Here is a 20,132-nt window from a genome sequence, read left to right as displayed (position 1 = left end):
CACAGCCTTGCACACCCATCCGAGCAGCACCGGAGCCTGGTGCAGGCATCTCGTGCTGGTGGAGGCAGCTGTTCAGCTCCTCAGCACACAGTGAGCAGATGCCATCCATTGCACCTGTCCAGGCAGGTGCCACAGGAGCCAGGATCTCAGCAAGTAGGTGGGTAGGTAGGAAGGGGGTGAGAACACAGGAGCATGATGTTATCAGGTTCTCCTTAAATATCCGTGCCATCCTCACGCAGCAGAGGAAAGGAGGCCAAGGGGCCCAGCCCGCAGCTCCCCTCGCCGGCACTTGGCCCTGAGCGGGAGCACCGGCGAGTCACTGCCAGGATGAACCAACCCGGCAGCAGCGCGGGCAGGGGAGGCAGCTCCTGCTGCCGGCTTGGCCAGGGATGGGCTCTGGCTCAGCAGAGCTGCTTACCTGCCACGTGCTTCAACAGGCTCATCCTCAGCAGGGATCCTTTGGGGCACCTTCTTCTCCCTGCCCCAGGCAGCACCAGCCCCAGGCAGTGCCTGGGCAGCGCTGAGCCACGTTTGGGCCCCGGTGCAGGGCACAGAGGGGGGCAGCAGCACAGGTGTCCCTGGGCTGGGCTGGATCTGTGCCGCGGCTGACACTTGGCCCCTGCTCGGGGATGAGGTAGTCTGCAGAGGGCTGCGGTCATCCTTCCAGAGAGAGCCGCAAAGGGCGGGCAGGTGCGGCAGAGGGTCGCACCAGCTCTGCAGCCTGCTCCCGATCGTGCCGGGAAAGAGAGGAGCTGCTCCAGCACCCGTGGTGTCAAGACCTCCCTTGGAAACATGAGCCTACCAAGGGATCCCTCTTCCTACACGCCCACAGCAGGATAGCCCATATTGCCAGGAGTGGGGGAGAAGCCCAAGACTCTTGGGGTCAGAAGATGAGACTCATTGCCCTGTGGGTACTTTTCTAGGTTCTCAGGCTTCTGTAGTGGTGATTTTTAGCAAGAGGGGCAAGAGCAGGCTGTGGGGCTTAGCACAGCCCCATCAAGAAGCGGGAGCAGTGTGAGGAGGCAGTGGGACCTACAAGGCATGAGGAAAGGCAGTGGCAGCACTGCAGCACTGTGCCATACCCTGCTCCCACCCATCCCCACTGCACTGCTCCCTAGAGTGCACGGCTGGCTGCTGGCACCCGTGCCAGGCAGGAGCAACCTCCAGTTTCTATAGGAACCAGATCAAACCTTGAAATTGCCGGCCTTGCTGGTGATGGTGGTGAGCTCACAGCTCATCCTGCAGCTTTGTGCTGTCCTCACAGGGCGACACCACGTCCATCAGCCTGCTGCCACCGATCCAGGAGGCGGCGGGTCCCCGCAGACACGCGTAGTCACAGCATCAAGGGCAAGAGCCATGATAATGGGAAAAATACCACTAAAAGATAAAAATAGTTACTTAAGCTGCAGCCATCGATTGGTCGTGGGCACGGTGCCACCTTGGTGGGAACCCCCACCACGTGCACCGTCAGCAAGCCCTGTGCCAGCACACAGCAGAGGTGCCAGCAGCTCCTGGAGGTAAATCCTGCACTGCCACCCGGGAGCGTGGCCGGGGACCCGGGCTGACAGGGACAGTGGCAAGAGCAAGGCTTGAGCCTCCGGAGTGTGGTTCACATCACTCAGGGATGGGTGCATGGAGAGAGGCGGGCATCCAGAGAGGCAAAGTTCACAGGCAGTACGTACTCTGATCTTTGATCCGCATAATCGCCGGTGCTAGCTCAGGAGGAAAGCGGGGAGCGGGGCAGGGAGCGCAGCAGGAGCCGCTCCGGCACAAAGGACGTACTGTGGCCGGCAGATGCGCTCTGGCCACACGCCGCTGCACAGCCCCTCCATTCATCCCGCGCTCCCGCCGCCGCCGGGGTCAGCGACATCTCCCTGCCCACGGCCTGGCACGCCCGGGGCACTGCCGGCACACGGCCCCGGCGCGGGTCTGACACGCTCCCCGGCCCTGGCGCTGGCCCAGGGGCTGAGCGCCCCGGACACTCCGTGCTCAGCGCAGCTGCTCATCACCCTCCCAGAAAAACGCATTTTAATCTGCTAAGAGCTTACAGCAGGAGCCTGCCCAGCAATGCCCTGCCACAGCACCCGAGGGTCACACAGACAGCTGGCTGTGGACGCTGTGTCCCCGGGTCAGGGAGGGGAGCCCCGAGAGCCGGGGCCGTGCCTCGGACAATCCGTGCTGCTCCCCACAGGCACAGCCCTGTCCCCAGGCAAGGGGCAGGAGGCAAGGGCAGGCTGTGTCTGCACGGGATCCCCCGCACCAGCTGAGCCCCCCGGGGCTCCAGGCCGGACTGAGCCCCTCCAAGAGCTCGCGGCATCCGGCAGCTGCTACGGAGAGATGCGAGAGCCCCAGAGCAGCAGCGGAGGAGGGGCCGCGCCCCATCGCCCTCAGCCGAGCCAGCAGCACCCGGCTGAGCCCACATGGGGCTCTGGAGCTGCTCGGGTCCGGGGAGCCCTTCCCGGCCCCGCAGTGAGCGCACCCTGCGAGCGGGCACGGCCCGGCCCCGCAGCCGCTGCACACCGCGGGCCCGGCGGCTCGGGGAAAACGGAGCTGCGAGCCTGGAGCAGCCTCTGCATCCTGCAAAACCCCCCAAACTGCACTCAGCAGCTTCCCATGGGTTTGGGGGTGGCAGCAGGAATGGGCTGCACTTCAGCTTCTTGGGTATAAACCCAAGAGTTTCCTAAAATTACATTAATACAGGTGAATCCCACTGGAATCTGTACACACAGGAACTCTTGCAGGCTACCTGCTCCAAGTTAAATGTATCTATTGATCTTTTTGCAAGACCACAGCTCAGAAGCGTGATTTAACAAAACCCTCCTTCACAGCGCTGGGGAACCACATTGACGCAGAAATCAGGAGACACTGGAGCATATTTGTCTTACAGAACACAATTTATTTGGCATTTGGATGAAATGTTTCTCACAGCATCTTGGAAAAAAAAAAGAGATTAGTGCCAACCCCAAAGAAGTTAAAACAAAAACCAGTGTCACATGGACTCAATTATTATAGTATCAAATTTAAATTCTACATGGTATTTCACAGAATATCAAAATCTTTTATACACTGCCACAGTTAAGTCCAGTCACAAACCAACTACACAGGAGAAGCCTGCAAGTGCAGCGCTGGCTAAAACCATTTTCCAGAGGAAGGTAAAAAGCAGTGCCTCATTCTCTCGCAGCCTCCCAGGCGCCCTCAGCCCAGCACACAGCGATGGCACAGCCCAGCCACCTCTGCTGGCATCAACCCTGACCCACTCATCGCTCGAGGGGCACAAATACTAAATTAAAGCTCTCTGGTACCGTAGCAGGCAGGCAATGCTGACTGTTGTTAGGGGGAAGCGCATCTTCATCACTGGAAGTGTCTATTCCAAGGAAACACCTATTTCGCTTGGGACTGGGGAACATGAGAAGCAAACATGAACTTTGATTCACCTCCTCTACACTCAACTGCTCTAATTTTACAGTCCAGCTCCCAACTTGCAAGGGAAATTTAAAAGAAATTTCTGCATATTACATGTTCCTTAGCTAGGGAGAAAAAAGATGTTTCAAAAACTGAAAAAAGGAGATGCACATTATGGATTGTACGAGGCAACATTAAAAATCAGTGTTTTGCCACTGAGAAGTCACATCTGAAAGATAAAAACATCTTTACGTACCAGGTTCAAATTTATTGAACATGAGATGGGGAAAGAACGATAATAATTACTGGTCACAAAAAACATTTTCTTCCCAAGCATTGAAACAGGCCATTACCCCATGGCACCTGTGGAGGCAGAGCACCCACAGACTGTAAGATTCAGCCTTCAGAAAAAAATATCCACCTACTTCATTTTTCACCCAAATCAGTGTCCTGCTGTGCATGGCTGAAGGAACAGTCTCAAACTAAACAGGATTGAATATTACACAGACCAGTTCCTTGCACACCTGAATGACGGTGCTGATGCTGCACAACAGAACCCACTGCCCCTGTAACATTTTTAACTCTCAACCCACCCAGTACAGAGCCAGAGGCTGCTGTGAGACTGTGGATGGGCATCACTGACAAACCAGAGTGTCTGGGGCTGCTCTGGGAACAGCAGAGGCCTCAATATGACACCACAGCACAGGGAAGCTGAGGAGCAGCTTGGTCCGAGGCCACAGTGGGACAAGACCAGCACAGAAGCAGGTGCTGGGACTTGACAACAACTGTTGTCAAGGGTATCCTGAGAAAAACACACCCCGGACTCACACAGGCTGCTGGAAGCCATGTGGCAATGCCCTCTCCCTGCTGGGGCTGCAGGGACATTTAGGATGCACCAGTTGTTAAGAAAAACATCCTGAGAAGTGAATGGCAGAGGGGAAAAAGATCAATGCAGAGAGCAGCTCCAAAGATCTCATCAATCTAATGGCAATCAAACCAGAGAGGTTTTCCTTGGGCAAGCACCAACCCTCTGTCATCAGCACTCGGGACAAACTGCCCACCAGTCACCCTGCCAAGGGCAAGGAAGGTTTGCTGAGGAGTCCACTGTTGTCAGGAAAATTTAACTCTTCCCCAGTTGATCCAGCAGTCAGAGAGTAGTTGGAACATTTTCTGCTACAAAGGTTCTTACTCCAAGAGAAATTACTCAATGTGAAAAAGCTACATTAACGGGGGGGAAAAAAGAAGACAATTTTATTGCCAAATCAGAAGCTCACTGAGAGGTAAATGAGCTGCACTTAGTGAGCTGCTCCATTCAAGGCAGAATTTCCCTTGTTTACAGTTAAGATGAAGAAGGATAGGAGAAAACAGAAAATAGCAGCCTCCTGCCAATATACAAGTGGGAAGGGCTCAGAAGCAATGCGGAAAACATCACACTGAGGCTTCTACAAAGAAGCCTCCATTTGGAACAGCTACAACCAGGAGCCACAATGAAGTTGCCAGTTGTAGCAGAGCTTATTTGCAAATAAAATTCACCACAGAACCAAAAGTCAAATACAAAAATATTGAACAGATTCCCGCAGTGTTAGGAGAAGTGTGAGGTAAGGTATCTGTTCACCTCAGCCACAAAATACAGCTTCAGAGACTGAACCAAGCCAAAAGGCCTGTTGTTATTGCGCTAGGATATTACAAAGAACAAATATTCCATCTGGCTTCAAAAGGAATTGGAAATTTTCTACTTTGCACTGCTAACAAAGTATTTTTCAAGAACAGATTGTAGTAGCATAGACTTTGCATCCTAGTTAAGTGTACACTATCACAGCCTGTCCTACAAGAGAGTGTAGCCAGCTCAAGAGTATTAACCCTAGAGCCTAATTTCTATCTCAGTGCTTAGCTTCACCTAGCTGGACACAGCACAAAGGTTATTGTCTACAGTATGTATAGAGATATATATATGTGTATATATATATCACCACCCAGAAACACACACACACACGCATTCGTACCTATAAAACTAAAGAAAAATCAGTACATACAATGTATAAAACGTATGAGTGTGCTCAAAAACGCACAAAACCCGCTTTATTTTCATACTTCAGAAATGCTCAATAATTTGTATGCATGGTTCTGACTACTGCTATCCATCCACTTCATTCGACCAGGGCTTGGAGCTCGGAGGAGGGCTCGGTCAGAGACCCCACAGGGTGGAGGAGTGCTCCTCTCAGTGGTTCCACTGCTGCTGGGGCGGCGGGGGGCTCCGGGCTGGGGCTGCCCCCGGGGGCGGCGGGGGGCTCCGGGCTGGGGCTGCCCCCGGGGGCGGCGGGGGGCTCCGGGCTGGGGCTGCCCCCGGGGGCGGCGGGGGGCTCCGGGCTGGGGCTGCCTCCGGGGGGCTCCGGGCTGGGGCCGCCTCCCCCGGCGCTCCCCAGAACCGCGGTTCGCCCGCCGGTGCAGCCAGCGCTGCTCGCCAGGGTCTGCGTGTCCAGACACCACACACGACCTCAAAACGAAACTCACAGCTTTCCGTGCAAAACCAGTTGAATTGTCAAGACCAATCCCCAAGTACAGTATAAGCCTATAGGCAAGACAGGGAATAGAAAGTAGCAGCATATTCCGTGGGGAAAGAGTCAGCTGCACTGGGAAACCACAACAGTGGGTTAGGATTTGTCATACAAGTATGATTTCTCATCATTACTAGAAAAATAGATCACATACACACCCCCATGCGGTGTTTTCTTCCTGTCCCTCTAGGCTTGTACCCTTCATAAGTAACAGGAGACCACTCACAAGAGGCATTCTTTACAAATTCCTTAAAATTCATCGTCTGCAGACTGTTACAGTAAGTCAAGGAGAAGCAGAGGCAATGGGAGGATGGGAGAAAAGGGTAAATTATTTGTACACTGAAATACAAACTTAAAATTGCCTGTAAAGATTATTTTGTACTCATTATCAAAACCAACAGTGCTTGACTTTGGGTTGCGTGAGGGATTGAATGAATCTTTGCCATCTGTAAATTAACTTTGCTTAAAGAGTTCAATACAAGGGGGAAATTTAAGATGACATATCAGACTGAAGCAAACTGCTTTATTGATTTAAGTACACTAACCTCATTATAACCCCTCGTGGGACCTGGATAAATGGTTTGGGGGGCACAAGGGAAATCTCTAGAACAGGGTTGGCTATTTATGGGACTGAGATAAGGAACAGGTGTCCAATTAGAATTAAACATCACCTATAGTACATGTTGATAACCATTTTTAAGTGGTATTTGCAGAACTGTAAAGAAGTGAAATGAAGAGGAGGGAACACACATGCTAAATATAGCATGCACTAAGAAAAGCAACAACAGTGGTCTTTTATCCAGGGCAGTTTTGTGCAACCGTTCACTGTAAAGAAGTTAAACTAGAAAGAAAATACCTCAATCTTCCTTATGGGATTAGAACAAACAGAGGCTTCATACAGTGAACTCAGGCTGCATAAAGTTAATTGCTCCCCATCTCTTCCCTAAAATACTTCCTAACACATGTGAAGGTTCTACCAAAGGGACATCACACAGACCCAGTTTTCTTCATGGGCCAGAAGCTTATCCAACAATATGAGGTTTTGCAGCTACCAACAACAAATAACTGCAGTTGCAAATCCCGATTTTCTCAGTACCCACTTGTCGCATATTGCGCAGACCATTCCTCCTCCGGTTCCTCTGGTGCTCTGATCAAGGCAGATCAAAACCCCACGTGTTTCACACAGTGTAACTCTTGATGGCATGTGTCCCACTCCATAAAACAGGCCCCCAGCCCCCTCCCCTGCAGCTCCATCTTCTCTGCTTCAACAGTGATTGCTCCCACCCTTCTTTTCCATTCTTTGTTTCTTGGGTCCAGTGGTATCCAGCCAAATCCAAGCAGCTTTTTTTCTGATGCAGACTGATTCCTCTCGGGTTAAGAAAAAAAACAACCCAAACTACCCATACTTCTCACCTCCTCAGAAGTCAAAGGAATTCTCTGCTCTCCTTCCCATAGCCAATGGAAAAACAGAGCAGTTGTACAATCCATATTTACAGGACAAATTGATTAGTGAATGAGTAACGACAGCCAAAAAACGAGAGGCACAATCCTAATCTAGAACATAAAAGCAGTGTTTGAGAAAAAGTGGAGATTCCTTCTGAAGTTCAAGCCACGGATTAGTGTTTGTGCAAACAGTTGCTAGAACTCTGAGCGGTGCTGGGCGTTTCACTCCTTTATACAATGGTGTTGAGGGAACAGTGGCTGTGGTGGCTGCCTGTCAAAGTTTCTGCTGGGGTGTTTTCATTTACGGGTGTGTCAGGAGGGACAAGAAAGGTGCTGCTGTCAGCAGAGTCTTCCAGCTCCACTGGAGAAGGACCAACTGAGGGAGGAAGCGATCCCTCTGTAAGCTGTGGGGATACATCACAGTTTCCTAGTGATGGAGGACTGCTTTGCACAGCCTGAGAAAGAACTCCATCTGCAAAGGACAAAAAAACAAGCAGAATCAGAACGTGAAGTTTATCATTCCAGGTTCCCAAACACTTTTATGACCCATAGTTCTGGAAGCTGAGTTTTTCCTGGTTTTGTGCTAATGCACAACAAGATGAGACTGCAAAAGAGGAAAATTTTGTAACAAAAAAACCCCTTTGACATATAAATAAGATGCTTGCACTAATCAGGCTCACTTATCTTGTGAAATATGCTGCTATAAAATCCCAAATTGGAATGATTTCTACAGTATGTGAATATCACAGCTGCAAAACTGAAGAGCACTGGGTGAATCATTAGAAAGTGGTATTTTTGGTTAATTTTGGGGGGGTGTGGGTGGGGGAAGCAGGGAGGAGAGAAAAGGCTGGATACATTTTATCCAAATCTCTTGTACTTGACATTTGTTCTACTTCTTAATACCAAACTCTATCAACCTATCTTCAAAAGGCCAAAAATGGTATCAGCATGGTGGAAAAAAGGTAACCAGCTAATCCATCCAAGGTAAGGCTCAAAAATAGGTAAGGTCTAAGAAGCAAACTGCCTGCAGATTGGATTCCACTGCTAATTTAGGTGATTAAAAGAACCTTCGAGAAAAACCAAGCTTAATGATCCATTTTAATGGAAGACTCTTCCATCACAGAAACTGAAGATTTTTTTGTAAAATGTCTTTTCCCATCACAATTGTTAAAACACATGATTATAGGTTAAAAAAAAAAATTCATCCTCTAGCCAAAATGAAAAGGTGGGAGAAAAGAGAAATTATTGCCTGCGTACCTGGAGTGGAACAAAGGATGCTGTCTGGATTGACAGAAGCCTCATAAGGAGGAGGTGGGTCATCAGGATGTTGAATATCTGGATACTTGTAAGCAGTATAGGGTGGAGGGGGATCGTGAAAATGAAACGCTCCACCTTCCCCATCGTCTGAAAGATGCAGTGGAGTAAGGCCAGTTCCAAAACCATCGGGACCGTAATCAAAACCAGGCATCCTGCGGCCCAAGTTGAAATGGTGCACTGTTTCAAGAGAAGGAAAACGAGTGGGTGACTTTATCTCGTGCTGTCTTCTTCAGTTTAAGTCAGATCTCAACACTTTTTTCCACTTTTCACACCCCAGGAACTCATGTCTCCTGAAGACCTAGAAAAGTCTACATAACCCATCCAAGTCAACTTGCTGCAGTAACACAATACCCAGGCCCACCTGCTCCAACTCTGTTTGTCCTGCATCACATCTAAATCTGACTCTAACCTCTTCAAACTACGGACTATTGTTCACACAGAAGATATTTCAGATTTGGACCACACACAAACACAAATATTTCTCCAGTATCCACTATAAAAGTTCAAGTTTGTAGAACCCACCAGGACACAGTCAGAGCCAAGCAAGGCGATGACATTTCTCCCCTTCACGTGCACCAGTGTGTCCATAAGGAGCACAAGGTGAGAGCTGGTACTCACAATTTGCTCCGATCAAGGACTCAATGCGCTCCCTCCGCCTCTGGCGCAGCCGGTGGACCATGAAGAGCAGCAGGGAGAGGATGAGGAAGGAGGAGATGCAGCTCACGATCAGGCGCATTCCACTGGCCATCGAGTCAAACAGGCTGTTGCCATCTGTTACATAAAACATATAAAAACAGCCTGTTATTTTTGTTCAAGATTCATTTTTCTTGATGTTCTTCTGTCAGTAACGGAGAGATAAACGTAGAGTGGAGATTCATTAGCCTGGTTTGACACTTCACCATATTTCAAATGTATAAGAAAATCATGAATCATCAGGTGATTTATCTTTTTACTGCAAGAAGATATGAAAGTTTCTAAGAATATCTTCCTCAGAAAAAGGAGCAAAACACTGAAGGCTTTGGACCTCTGAAAATTGGAAAAAAGAAAGGTTAATGGCATTTTGCACATCTACTTGTTTCTCTTGAATGGCTGATGATGTTATACTAAAAGAGAAAAAGGCTTGAGAACTGGCATATCTATACACCATATAACATTCTAATCCTTCCATTTCCACTAAAAAAAAATCTCTGAACATTGTCACTGTCACCCACATGCGGCCATCTAAATTCCACATGACACCAGAACATTGGTTAGCAGCACTAAGTGATAGGAACATGGTAATCACCACTCAGGAACTGAGGAGATTAAGGTGAATGGGAATTAAACCTTTTCCTAGAGTCATACCAAAATCAAGTGGCAGAACAGGAAACAGATCCAGGAGCTCAGAAGTTGGAGAGCTCTATCCCATTGCTACCCAGATCCACACTGGGAAGGCTGTTGTGAACAAACTATCACTGTACTCCCAGCACCAGGCATAAGAGGCTTTGATTTTTCACAACTAATCACACTTGGTTATGCCTAAGCAGCACACACACACACAGATACTCTACACAAAGAAAAATGACCCAAAGATGATGTCCTGGTTCTTTGCACCAGCTTCCCCTTAAAGAGTTCTGAATGAGAAATACACCCAGGTTAGGGGTGGGTAAGAAACAGATGAGGTGGCCTCACAACGTGGTCACCTGCTGCTGCTGCAGGACACAAGCACTAGCAGGGATGGCCCCTCTTCCCAGTCACTGCAGGATCACTTCCCAGAGGAACCAGCCAGATCCTGGCCACCTCTCCTTTCCCACACCCACTCCAGCTGCAATAGCTCCCTCCACACTTTCCCTTTCACTAACAGTTTTATCAAAGATTCCTTATAAAACAAGGCTAAAAGCCTCACAAAAAATGTAAGTATTAGTTTGATACATGTGCTAGTAACAGAAAAATCTACCTAATTTATATCATCCCAGTACACGGCTAGCAGGCTGGCATTTATTATGTAACACCTTCTTGGCAACAAGAAACTCATTTAATAGTGCACTACGCATAAGGCTCGAACATCACACCCTCTCAGATCCGGCTGCGCAGCACAAAAGCCTGGGTGCTGTCAAACCTTTTAGCAGCTATCAGTGACAGAGCTTCAACTGCTGCAGTCACACAGCTCCCAGCCAGCACAGGCTCTGAGCACCACACCCCTGCCCCTGCTCCTCCTCCACCTGATGGTGATGCTGACTCCGTGATCACTGCAGAACAGTCAAGGCTGTCAGTAGCACTCAAGTGCCTTCAGTAAAATACACACATAGGTGCAGAGGCCCAGAGAAGCTGACCTTAGTTGTGGGATGGATTCTGGTGGTGCATCCCCCCTCTGCAGGTTGCACTATGATCTGAGAAATGCTCATTAAACCTCAATCTTGATGAGCTGCATTTGGGCTAAGCCCTCTTGAGCTTATCAGAAACACTGTCTGTTCCCAGGAGCTAACAGGTGCCTAATGAACACCTTTTTTTAATGAACAGCCTCAGAAACTTATTTTTCTTGCCTGAATAACAACCCACTTAGAATGGTATTTTTGTTATTGCATCTTTGAAGAAAGTTACTGACTCAGTTGTAGCCAGGATGGAAAATTCCTACAACTAGACCTCATTCTCTTGTGACCCTATAAACAGGAGTCCCAAGTGAGCTCCTTTTGATCTCTGAATTCCCAGATAAGGGGCTCGTGTGTACGTCTCAAACACCAACAACCAGGTGGCTGTGGAGCCAACCAAGGACTGTTAGTAACAACAGACGAGAATTGTTGTTAATAACCAAGGACTGTTGGTATTAATGTGCCATGAGAAAGAACAAGATTTGTCTGGAGAAGGGGGGCCAGGTGGAGATAGGGCAGAACTTTTCTGTGAGAAAAAAAACATAGCACAGCACAGTGCAGGTGCAAGAATGAGTGGCAGGAAGTGGGCCTGGACTCTAGGGTGGGATCAAGACCACCAAAGACACCTGAAGCCCACATAAATACAAAGTTAATTATTTCAGAAAACTTGTTTTTATCCTCAGTATAGTAGTGCCCTCTAACTGCACCAGTTCAGTCACTAGAAAAGCTTTGGCACATCAGTTCTTGACAAATATTCCATTTCTTCTACCTTTTCACAGTTGCAGGTCTGTCTAAACAAGAGCCACAACAGAAAAATTATTTTCTACCACAACATGGAGCAGCAATAGACAGACTACCTTGGTTTCAAAATATTCCTCTGCTGTTTATCTTTGTCTAAATGAGGAGAAGCATCTTTTAAGTGAGTATAGCTGTGACTGCTCAGCTTACTCCCACCACTGAAAAATCCCCCTACTACCAAGTCCTTGAGTAATATTTGTTACCACTTGTAATCACTGCTCACCCACTCACCCTGCAAGAGCTGATTACCTGCCAACCCAACAGCAGGATTTATTTCCCCCAGGTCTCTCCTTGGGTGATTAATTTACTTACTGTTGATTAGTAAACTCGTTTCTTTCCTTTGCAACAAAGCTTAGGGAAGATACATGAAAGCATTGGACAAAGATAAATACATGCTGATTAAAGAAAGTAATTCATTAATTTTTGTCATTTGGAATACTCATTTATAACCACCCAGAAGGAAAACTGAAATGTTTAATTTAAAATTTTCAGTGTTTATCACTAGCTGAAGTAACTTCATGATGAAAGAAGTTGGATGACTGCTTGATAATTCCTCTCTAAAAAACGAAGTTACTAAAAAATCCAGCAGAACACTTCAAGCAAGAGTATAATGAAACAGTCTCATTTAGCATCAATACAGAAGAAGAGCTTATGGATGAGAACGGATGTGGTAAAATACACTCTTCAAATCAGTATTCATGAAATAGTTAAGACCCACAGCAATAAGCAAGGATTAAAGAACACAACATGAGGTTATCCCAGGTCATCTTATCCTGTCTGCTGGATGATGCTTTGCTGACACTGTTCCTGAAGATAAAAAAAGTGAAGCCTAAGTCTTAACTCAGCTGATAAGAGTGGGAGGAAGACTTCTGCTTTTTCCCCACTCTTTCACTGTCAGACCTGCCACACTAGCTGCAAACATCTGTTAAGCTTAACCCTCGGAACAAATGTGACACAACAAGAGCCAGTGTCCTTTAATGATTAATCTCTCTAGTTAGGACCAGTAAGACTGCAAATCTGGAAGCCAATAAGCACCCCTTTATTTGTAACAGATTGAAACAGAAGCCTCTGAAGAGTTGACTTTCTACGTTTTCCAAAGGAGTTCAGAACAATAGTTTCTTAATGCACTAAGATAAGATTAAGTTCTTCTAAAATACAAAAAAAACCAGTATCACAGAATGGTTGAGGTTAAAGGGAACATCCTGAGATCACCTAGTTCAACCTTTGTTCATGCAGCATCAGCTTGGGCAGGCTGACCAGGACAGAGTCCAATCAGGCACTGCATATCCGCACAGAAGGCAATTCCACAAACAATCTGCTCCAGTATCTTACCACCCTCACAGTGAACTCCAAATAAACCACATTTCCTTTCTGTACAGAAAAATAACCTCCCCAAAATCTGTACCCCAAAACAGCGACTGACAAACAGTTCAGAGTCAACTTCATTGACTTTATTGATCAAAACAAAAACCTGCACTGATATTCCAAATCCAATAACTGTCGTTGTAGATCCTGATTATTATTGAAACTCTATATAATTTTAAAACTCTGCTTCCCACATGATCCCTGTGTGAAAAATTCCACACACATAAATATGCTCATGACCAGAAAAAGATGCTTAATTAGTGCTCAAGAGAAAAGTGTTTTGTTTTCACGACAGCTAAACGTGACAAAGGAAATACACCAGATGCTCTACTAAAAACCCACAGTATTGTCCCTCTCCAAATTGAAAATAAACTACTGCTTCTCCTTCCTAAGTAGCATGAGGGGTAACTCATTTTTACCAGCCACAGCCTGAAGTGTTTCCTTTTCCATGGCTTGAGCCCTTTCCCCACAGGGTGGTTGTACCCGGCAATGTGGCAGCACTGCAGGATGTGATGCTTCCAAGAGAGCCATACTCCAAGATACCCAAGCTGAGCACTCCACTGATTTTTACTGACAAAACTGTAGCAGTAGAGTCTTACCTGGGTCTAAACAGGTAAATTTGCAGCACTCCTTGGGGTCCTTGCGATACTGCTGGCAGCCCTGGGGCCGCTCACACAGAGCAGCCACGCACATCTCAGGCTCGCCGTTGTGACACGTGCAGCTCAGGCAGGGATCGTTCCCTTTGGGAGTGAAATAGTAGCCTTCATCGACAATGTTGTCTTTGATATCTACACAAGTCTGGCCTACAACAGAAAGGCACATCAATATCCACGGAATCCAGCTTAATTTGTTGCATTAAGTGATTTGTAAACATAAGCAGACCACCAGTTAAAATCCAGGCCTTCACATTAAAGAACTTTGAAAAGGGATCTTCAGGGAATGAGAAAGATAATGGGTGGTCTCCAGGGACATAGAGACGGTTTTCAGCTCATTGACAAGGTGAATTTGAAGTATTTAATGGAACTGACACACTTCCAAGCATCATCTCCAAGACAGAGGAAAGCGAGTGGTCTGAGAAGCTAAACCTTCACTGCCAAAGCCTGCTGCAGCTCCCTTCCTCTCCCTGGTATTAGGAAAAGCTGGATCTTTTCTAGACCAAATCTGAAGGCCTTTGAACGGGCCAGGACTTAAAAAGGGAGCCAGGAAATAGTACTTCCACTACCCTAGCACATCCAGATCCCTGGCCAGCAGGGGAAGCTTAGCTGCCCTTTGCCCACTGACCTAAAGGCAGGTGCCAAAACCAGAGAGAGGAAACAAAACAGTGCTGGGACCTGGCAGCTGGAATGGCTGCCCAGGGCCCACAGGGAAGGTAAGACTGGAAGAGAGCTGAGCAGGTCTCCAGCTCAATCTCTGGTCAAAGCAGGGTCAGCCATGACGTCCCAATGAGTTGTTCAAGGTTTTATCTAATCTGGCCATTAAAATCTCTGAGGACAGAGGCTGCACAATTTCCCTGGCAGTCAGTTGCACCCTTTATGACCCTCAACTTAAACAACTTTTCTCCTTGCAAAGAAGCACCATCTAGATCAGGTAAAGCTTAAGATTACCTGATAATAGTGCAAATACCTCTGTTGGTATCAAGGCTTTTGGAGTACAGGAATGCAACTTACAGAACAAACCCCTTTTTTCCACTTTTAAGTCAGTGAGCTCCACTTGTTTTTCCCTTCTGGTTCTAAAAATTGGCTGGAAAGAATTTAGTAGAATTTGTTATACTCTAAATAAACCAGAAATAAGTGTTTCCCCATTTTAATGTTAAATTAATAACTTAAGAGCAACGTTTACTAACAAGGTATTTAAAAAAACCAAACAAACCCAAAAAACTTTTTTGCCTAGGTTTATTTTGGGGCTGATACTGCTGCCTAATGATTTTTGAGTAAAACTCTGTACTGTGTGACAGCCACACATTATGATGCTCTTATTTATTGAAATCAAGCAGAAATGTAACTCCACCCTTTCTTTTTCTAATTCACTGGACAAAAATTAGACAGGGTAATGAAACAATTTCCAGCTACTTATTATAGGCATATTTAAACACACAGTTAACAGTGAACTGAACCCAACTTACTCCTTTTGCAGAGGAATGAAGATTCCTCATAGCAGTTTTCAGCATACCAGCTGTGTAAACCATGGTGCCGGAGCGTAGGAAGATGGAAACACTGGAGCTGGGCACAAAGAACGTTTTCCTTTTCCGACATCGCCGAAGCAAAGATAGGATCAGGGGGTAAAAACACCTCTGAAGAGCCTGGAACAAGAGACATTGGCATAAGCAGCCTGTGGATATGTAAAGCTTTAGAGAGGCTCTGTAACATCACTCACTTCATACACACCAACTCCAACTCCAGCTTCAGCTCCCATTAGCAGCACTGCTCTGGGGGAAGGCAAACAGCTGGGAGGGAAGGGGTGACTCACACAAAAGAGGCTGCTGTTTTCAAAGTGCTGGGTAATTCTGTCACTCTGAACCAGGAGAAGCGATACTCCAACATCTCCACGAGTGCTGCTTCACAGAGCCCATGGGGTTTGCCTGACAATAGTCATACACCTCCTCAAACCACGCTGAGTTTGGTCACAGCTGCTACCACTGGAGCAAGAACCCACACAGCAATCCTGTGCCTGGCACTCCACGCACCCACCAGTGCCTCCAGAGATGTGCATCCACCCATGCAGCCCCCGCAGAGCCACTCCGCATCTGGGGGGATGCACTAGGGCAGCCACAGTTTGGTCCTTTCAACTCATGAAACAGCATCCTGATAGGCTCCAAACAGTACAAAAGGTGTTGAGGGCATTTTCTGGAGGGCTTGTGTTCCACGTCACAACAATAAATTAACATTTTCAAGTTATGGAACTCTAAATCACTTTTCAAACAAGTATTAGGAATTCAGAGTCTGCCTCAATACAAGCCTAAGAAAAGCTCCTCATAAACTACTGAATGTTACTATGGATTTTATTTTGTAGAGGCATCTCTTTTTTAAATATAAAGCTTGAAAACAGAAGATTATATGGTATTGAGAAGGTTTAAATTCATATAATGCATCAAATGAAATAAAACTAATGATAAAGTTATGATGATTTTTTGTAATTCATGCCTCCCTGTTGTGACCACTCTGTCAGCAGATGGCAGTGCAGTCAGCTTTCAAAGAGCAAAGAAAGGTCCTTTTAAGGAGAATCTTTGTATTCATGTGTCAAAGGAAGTATTTTTCAAGAACCAACTGTTTGAAAATTCTGATCATAATTATGTGTCTGTATCTAAAGCAAAGTTTTCCTTCCAGTTTTTCCATGAATACTGAAAATTGTGCATGAGAAAAAAACCTATTCAGATTAGTTTTCAAATGCTACACCAGAATTCACAGTGCTGAGGCTTAAAAAACAACACCTTTTTTATAAATTTTCCATTACCTAAATCAGTACAGGAATTAGACAATTGTACACACAAAAGCTCATATTATGACTTTAACTAAGCTCTCCACTGAATTAGCTAAAAAAAGGTGTAGAAACATAACTTTGCATTTTCAGTAGAGGGAGCTGCTTGTTTTGCAATTGAAAGGGTTTAGCCAGTGATGCCCATCAAATTAATGTACAGTTTTTCATATAAAATGAGATATATTTCTGGGATTATGCAAATTCTGACATGGTTTAAGTAAACTACCTGAAATATTTCAAAAAGAAAAAAATCTGTGTAAATTCAGCAAAATCCAAGTGTGTTGTTTCAGTATATAAAATTCTACCAATTTTTAAAAAGCTAAAACCTCCAAACACACCACACTAGCCTGCAAATACTAGAACCAGGAATCAGCACTTCATCTAAACATTCACCACAAAGAATGAGAAATCACAGAGCAGTTTCCTTTCTCTCATCTTAACCAAGGGGAAAGCACAAATAAACTGACACATGTTCTTTCCATGCCAGCATGAAAACCCATAAAACTTCTTAAACTTTAAAATAAGATGTGTGCTGAGTATTAAACTCTTCCACTTCTACCCTGTAAAGGGAAGCACTTTATCTGTATTATTTCAATATTATCAGTGAAAGAAGTCATGTTGTTCTTGCAAATCATATTCATGCTTTAATACAGTTTCCATGGGCACTGAAGTAAGCAGAAATTTGAGAGACCCACCTTTATAGGCTACTTCCCAGTGACCTTCCAGAGAGTGATTTCGACTGGTGATCACATACTGATATCCCACCCAGAACCTGCAAAACAAACTAAGTTACATTCTAAAGATACAGCCCAAAAACACAGTAACAAATTAAATTACACAGAACCCTCTAATGTCTTCATATATAAAAGTTAATTTTCAAAATATTCTGATGACTTTTTTCCTTATCTTTCTGGCCCATACATTGGCAATGTAGTGAGATTACAGCTGAGGAATAGAGGAAAATAATTCATAAAATACTTAGTAGTTTTCTAGGTTTACAAATTATAACTGACTTTGTCGTCTTCTACTCATAAGCAGCACCTTATTCTGTTGTCATGGCAGCACTTCAGTATCTCAAACCCAAAAATCACACAGCAGCATCCAGAAGTATTTCTGAACATAAACAACTTAGGTCAGACTGTTCTGGATGAAACCATTTAACTCTCCAGAGAATACACCATTACTCAGCCACTCCTCGTGATCTGTCACTGCAGCCCAGGAGTGGCAAAAAACCCATCTGCAGAAAAAGAAGGAATTGTTTGTTGGGAACTAACAGAATGAAATATCTAGAGCCACCCAAACATGGTAGTCACAACTCAATATGCTTTTGACTTCACTCCTATCTCAAAGTTGTTCTTTGTCAGAGCTACAGGTACTTCATTGAAATCAAAATCTTGTTGAAAAATTTAAATAATTATTTCTATACAAGGCAGTGCAGCAGCTGTCATTGTTAAATCCACCTTCCCAGATGCAGTTCAAGAATACTTGTTCATTGCTAAGACAACCTGAAGATAAGAAGACTCTGCTGATAAAACGACTGCTGAATTGAATTAGCTGTTAATATTAATTAAAATACAAACTGCAGATGGGGTGCTGCCAAACAGCCAAGCAGCACATTCACACTGGGTTATTCACCTGATGTCAACTTTACCATTAGATTTTCTACACAAACTGAACCACCAGTATTTGTACCACACAGAAACCACTCTCAGTAACATGAGATCTTTGTCCTTGTCCTCCTGCTCACCGGTGCTGGTCCATCCTTACGAACGTTTGCTCTTCCAAGTCCCACTCCTGTGCCAGGATGAACCTCAGCTCCTGGTCTGCGGTGAAGGTGGCGAGGGATCCGTTCACGCGCTGACATGTCTGCACAGCGTCCCAGTAGTTCTCCCCATTTAAATACACCCTGTAGCAGCTGGCTGTGCCCTCATAGTGGTGCCATCCTGTTGGGCACTTTCCTAGGAAACATGAAGAATAGAAGGGAAACCATTCCCCCCAAATTAGGATCTTTAAGATGATGCATCCTAATCAATAATCACTGGGATGTGTACACACAACAGTGTGTGCTTCACCTCTGCAGGAGGAGGTGCACACATTACAGATCCCTGAGACTAACTTTACTACAGTTTCTGATAAATGTTGAATTTTTTTACATGTTTTAAAAAAGATTAAGCTACTAGTAAAGTTCCATCAAATTGTCACAGCCTTTAAAAATCTTTAATTAAGACTGACCATCTACTGTGGAAGACATTCCCCTGCACATCTTTATAAAACCTATAAATTTGATCAATCCAAGCAAAAACAAGCAGCACGAAAACCCCAGAGGTGGCCAATTTAATGACTGTGTCTTTCTATTAGGTGATTAGCAATACATCCAACTTGCAGTGAAGTTTTCAACCTTCTCTTACAGTCTCAATAGTATTCACATAATCCTGCTCCCAGAGTCAATCATTAAAGACAATAGCAGTTCCAGGGAAATTCTTGGTTGCTTTGGAAAAAACATCACTGTAAAGCAGATTTCTAGGAAGTAAAAAGGTGATGTGCTGTCTCTGCTTTCCCTCAATTAACTCGACTGAGGGAACCTGAAACAAAGCCTTGAGGCATTTCTGGATGAAACAGGCCCATGGGCTTTTGACCAACATTCTTGGAGGTGATGGGTTACTAACAGAGAGAATCAGAGGACTGGAGGATGACATTTAAAATAGACGTGAAATATGATTTTAGCACCTGCATCTGCACTATTCATTTTGTATTACCTAAGAAACTTAAAATTTAGATTTTTTTTTTTCTGTTCATTGCAATTCACAGTTCTGCTCCCAAGCCTCTTTATTCTGTTTTCTGTAACTGCAATGAGTTGTAACAGAAAATTGCAACTCTGGTTTCACAAGAAGAGGATTAACAGGGACATAGCATTCTTTGCATGTATTCAGCTGCTATATAAACCATGCAGGACAGATACAGAAGAAATGCACAAACACTTGAAATAGCATTGCTTGTCAAAGTTTGGTCAAAAAGCTATGAAAGAGAAAATTACCTTTTCATTTAAAAATAGCCTAAATTTCTAAATTAATTAGCAGAAAGATGGCCCAGATTTCCCAGTCTGCAACTTACTGCTGAAGCGCACAGGCTGTGCCACGTTGAAGCCCCCTCGGTTGTGCCTCGAGTCTGCATTCTCCTTCCCTGTCAAGCCTGGGGACCAGGAGGAATAGTTAGCGCTGGTGAAAGACTCAAGCAAAGGCAGATTTCATTTTATTAAACTTTCTCAGGGTTTTAATTCAAGACGTATGTGATACATGACTCAGGTAAGCAAAGACGGCAGGTCCCTGCAGTAACAGCCTTGGCCATTTTACTCAGCACGTAACTGAAACACCTTCAATTGAAAAGAACCAACAAGCCATTACATGAGCTGTGCAGGGTAAATGAAATGTTT

At 45.4% G+C, this 20,132-nt stretch overlaps 1 protein-coding gene across 1 annotated transcript in view; it reads right to left on the bottom strand.

The window, feature by feature from the left end:
• Positions 1-6,179: 6,179 nt before the first annotated feature.
• DGCR2 (DiGeorge syndrome critical region gene 2) overlaps positions 6,180-20,132 on the bottom strand; it is a 41,915-nt gene continuing 27,962 nt past the window's right edge. Inside the window, exons 3-10 of the mRNA XM_063415530.1 lie at positions 19,814-19,891; positions 18,450-18,660; positions 17,398-17,474; positions 15,351-15,527; positions 13,828-14,031; positions 9,336-9,488; positions 8,658-8,894; positions 6,180-7,872 (exon numbers count right to left, since the gene is read on the bottom strand). Of these exons, the coding sequence (XP_063271600.1) occupies positions 7,631-7,872; positions 8,658-8,894; positions 9,336-9,488; positions 13,828-14,031; positions 15,351-15,527; positions 17,398-17,474; positions 18,450-18,660; positions 19,814-19,891 (1,379 nt within the window). The 3' untranslated portion in view covers positions 6,180-7,630. The remainder of the gene's footprint in view (positions 7,873-8,657; positions 8,895-9,335; positions 9,489-13,827; positions 14,032-15,350; positions 15,528-17,397; positions 17,475-18,449; positions 18,661-19,813; positions 19,892-20,132) is intronic.

Source organism: Prinia subflava, chromosome 19 (genome assembly GCF_021018805.1).
Source record: "Prinia subflava isolate CZ2003 ecotype Zambia chromosome 19, Cam_Psub_1.2, whole genome shotgun sequence".
Lineage (NCBI taxonomy): Eukaryota > Metazoa > Chordata > Aves > Passeriformes > Cisticolidae > Prinia > Prinia subflava.
The sequence above is the reverse complement of the archived record's forward strand: the minus strand, read 5'-3'. Positions and strand labels throughout refer to the sequence as shown.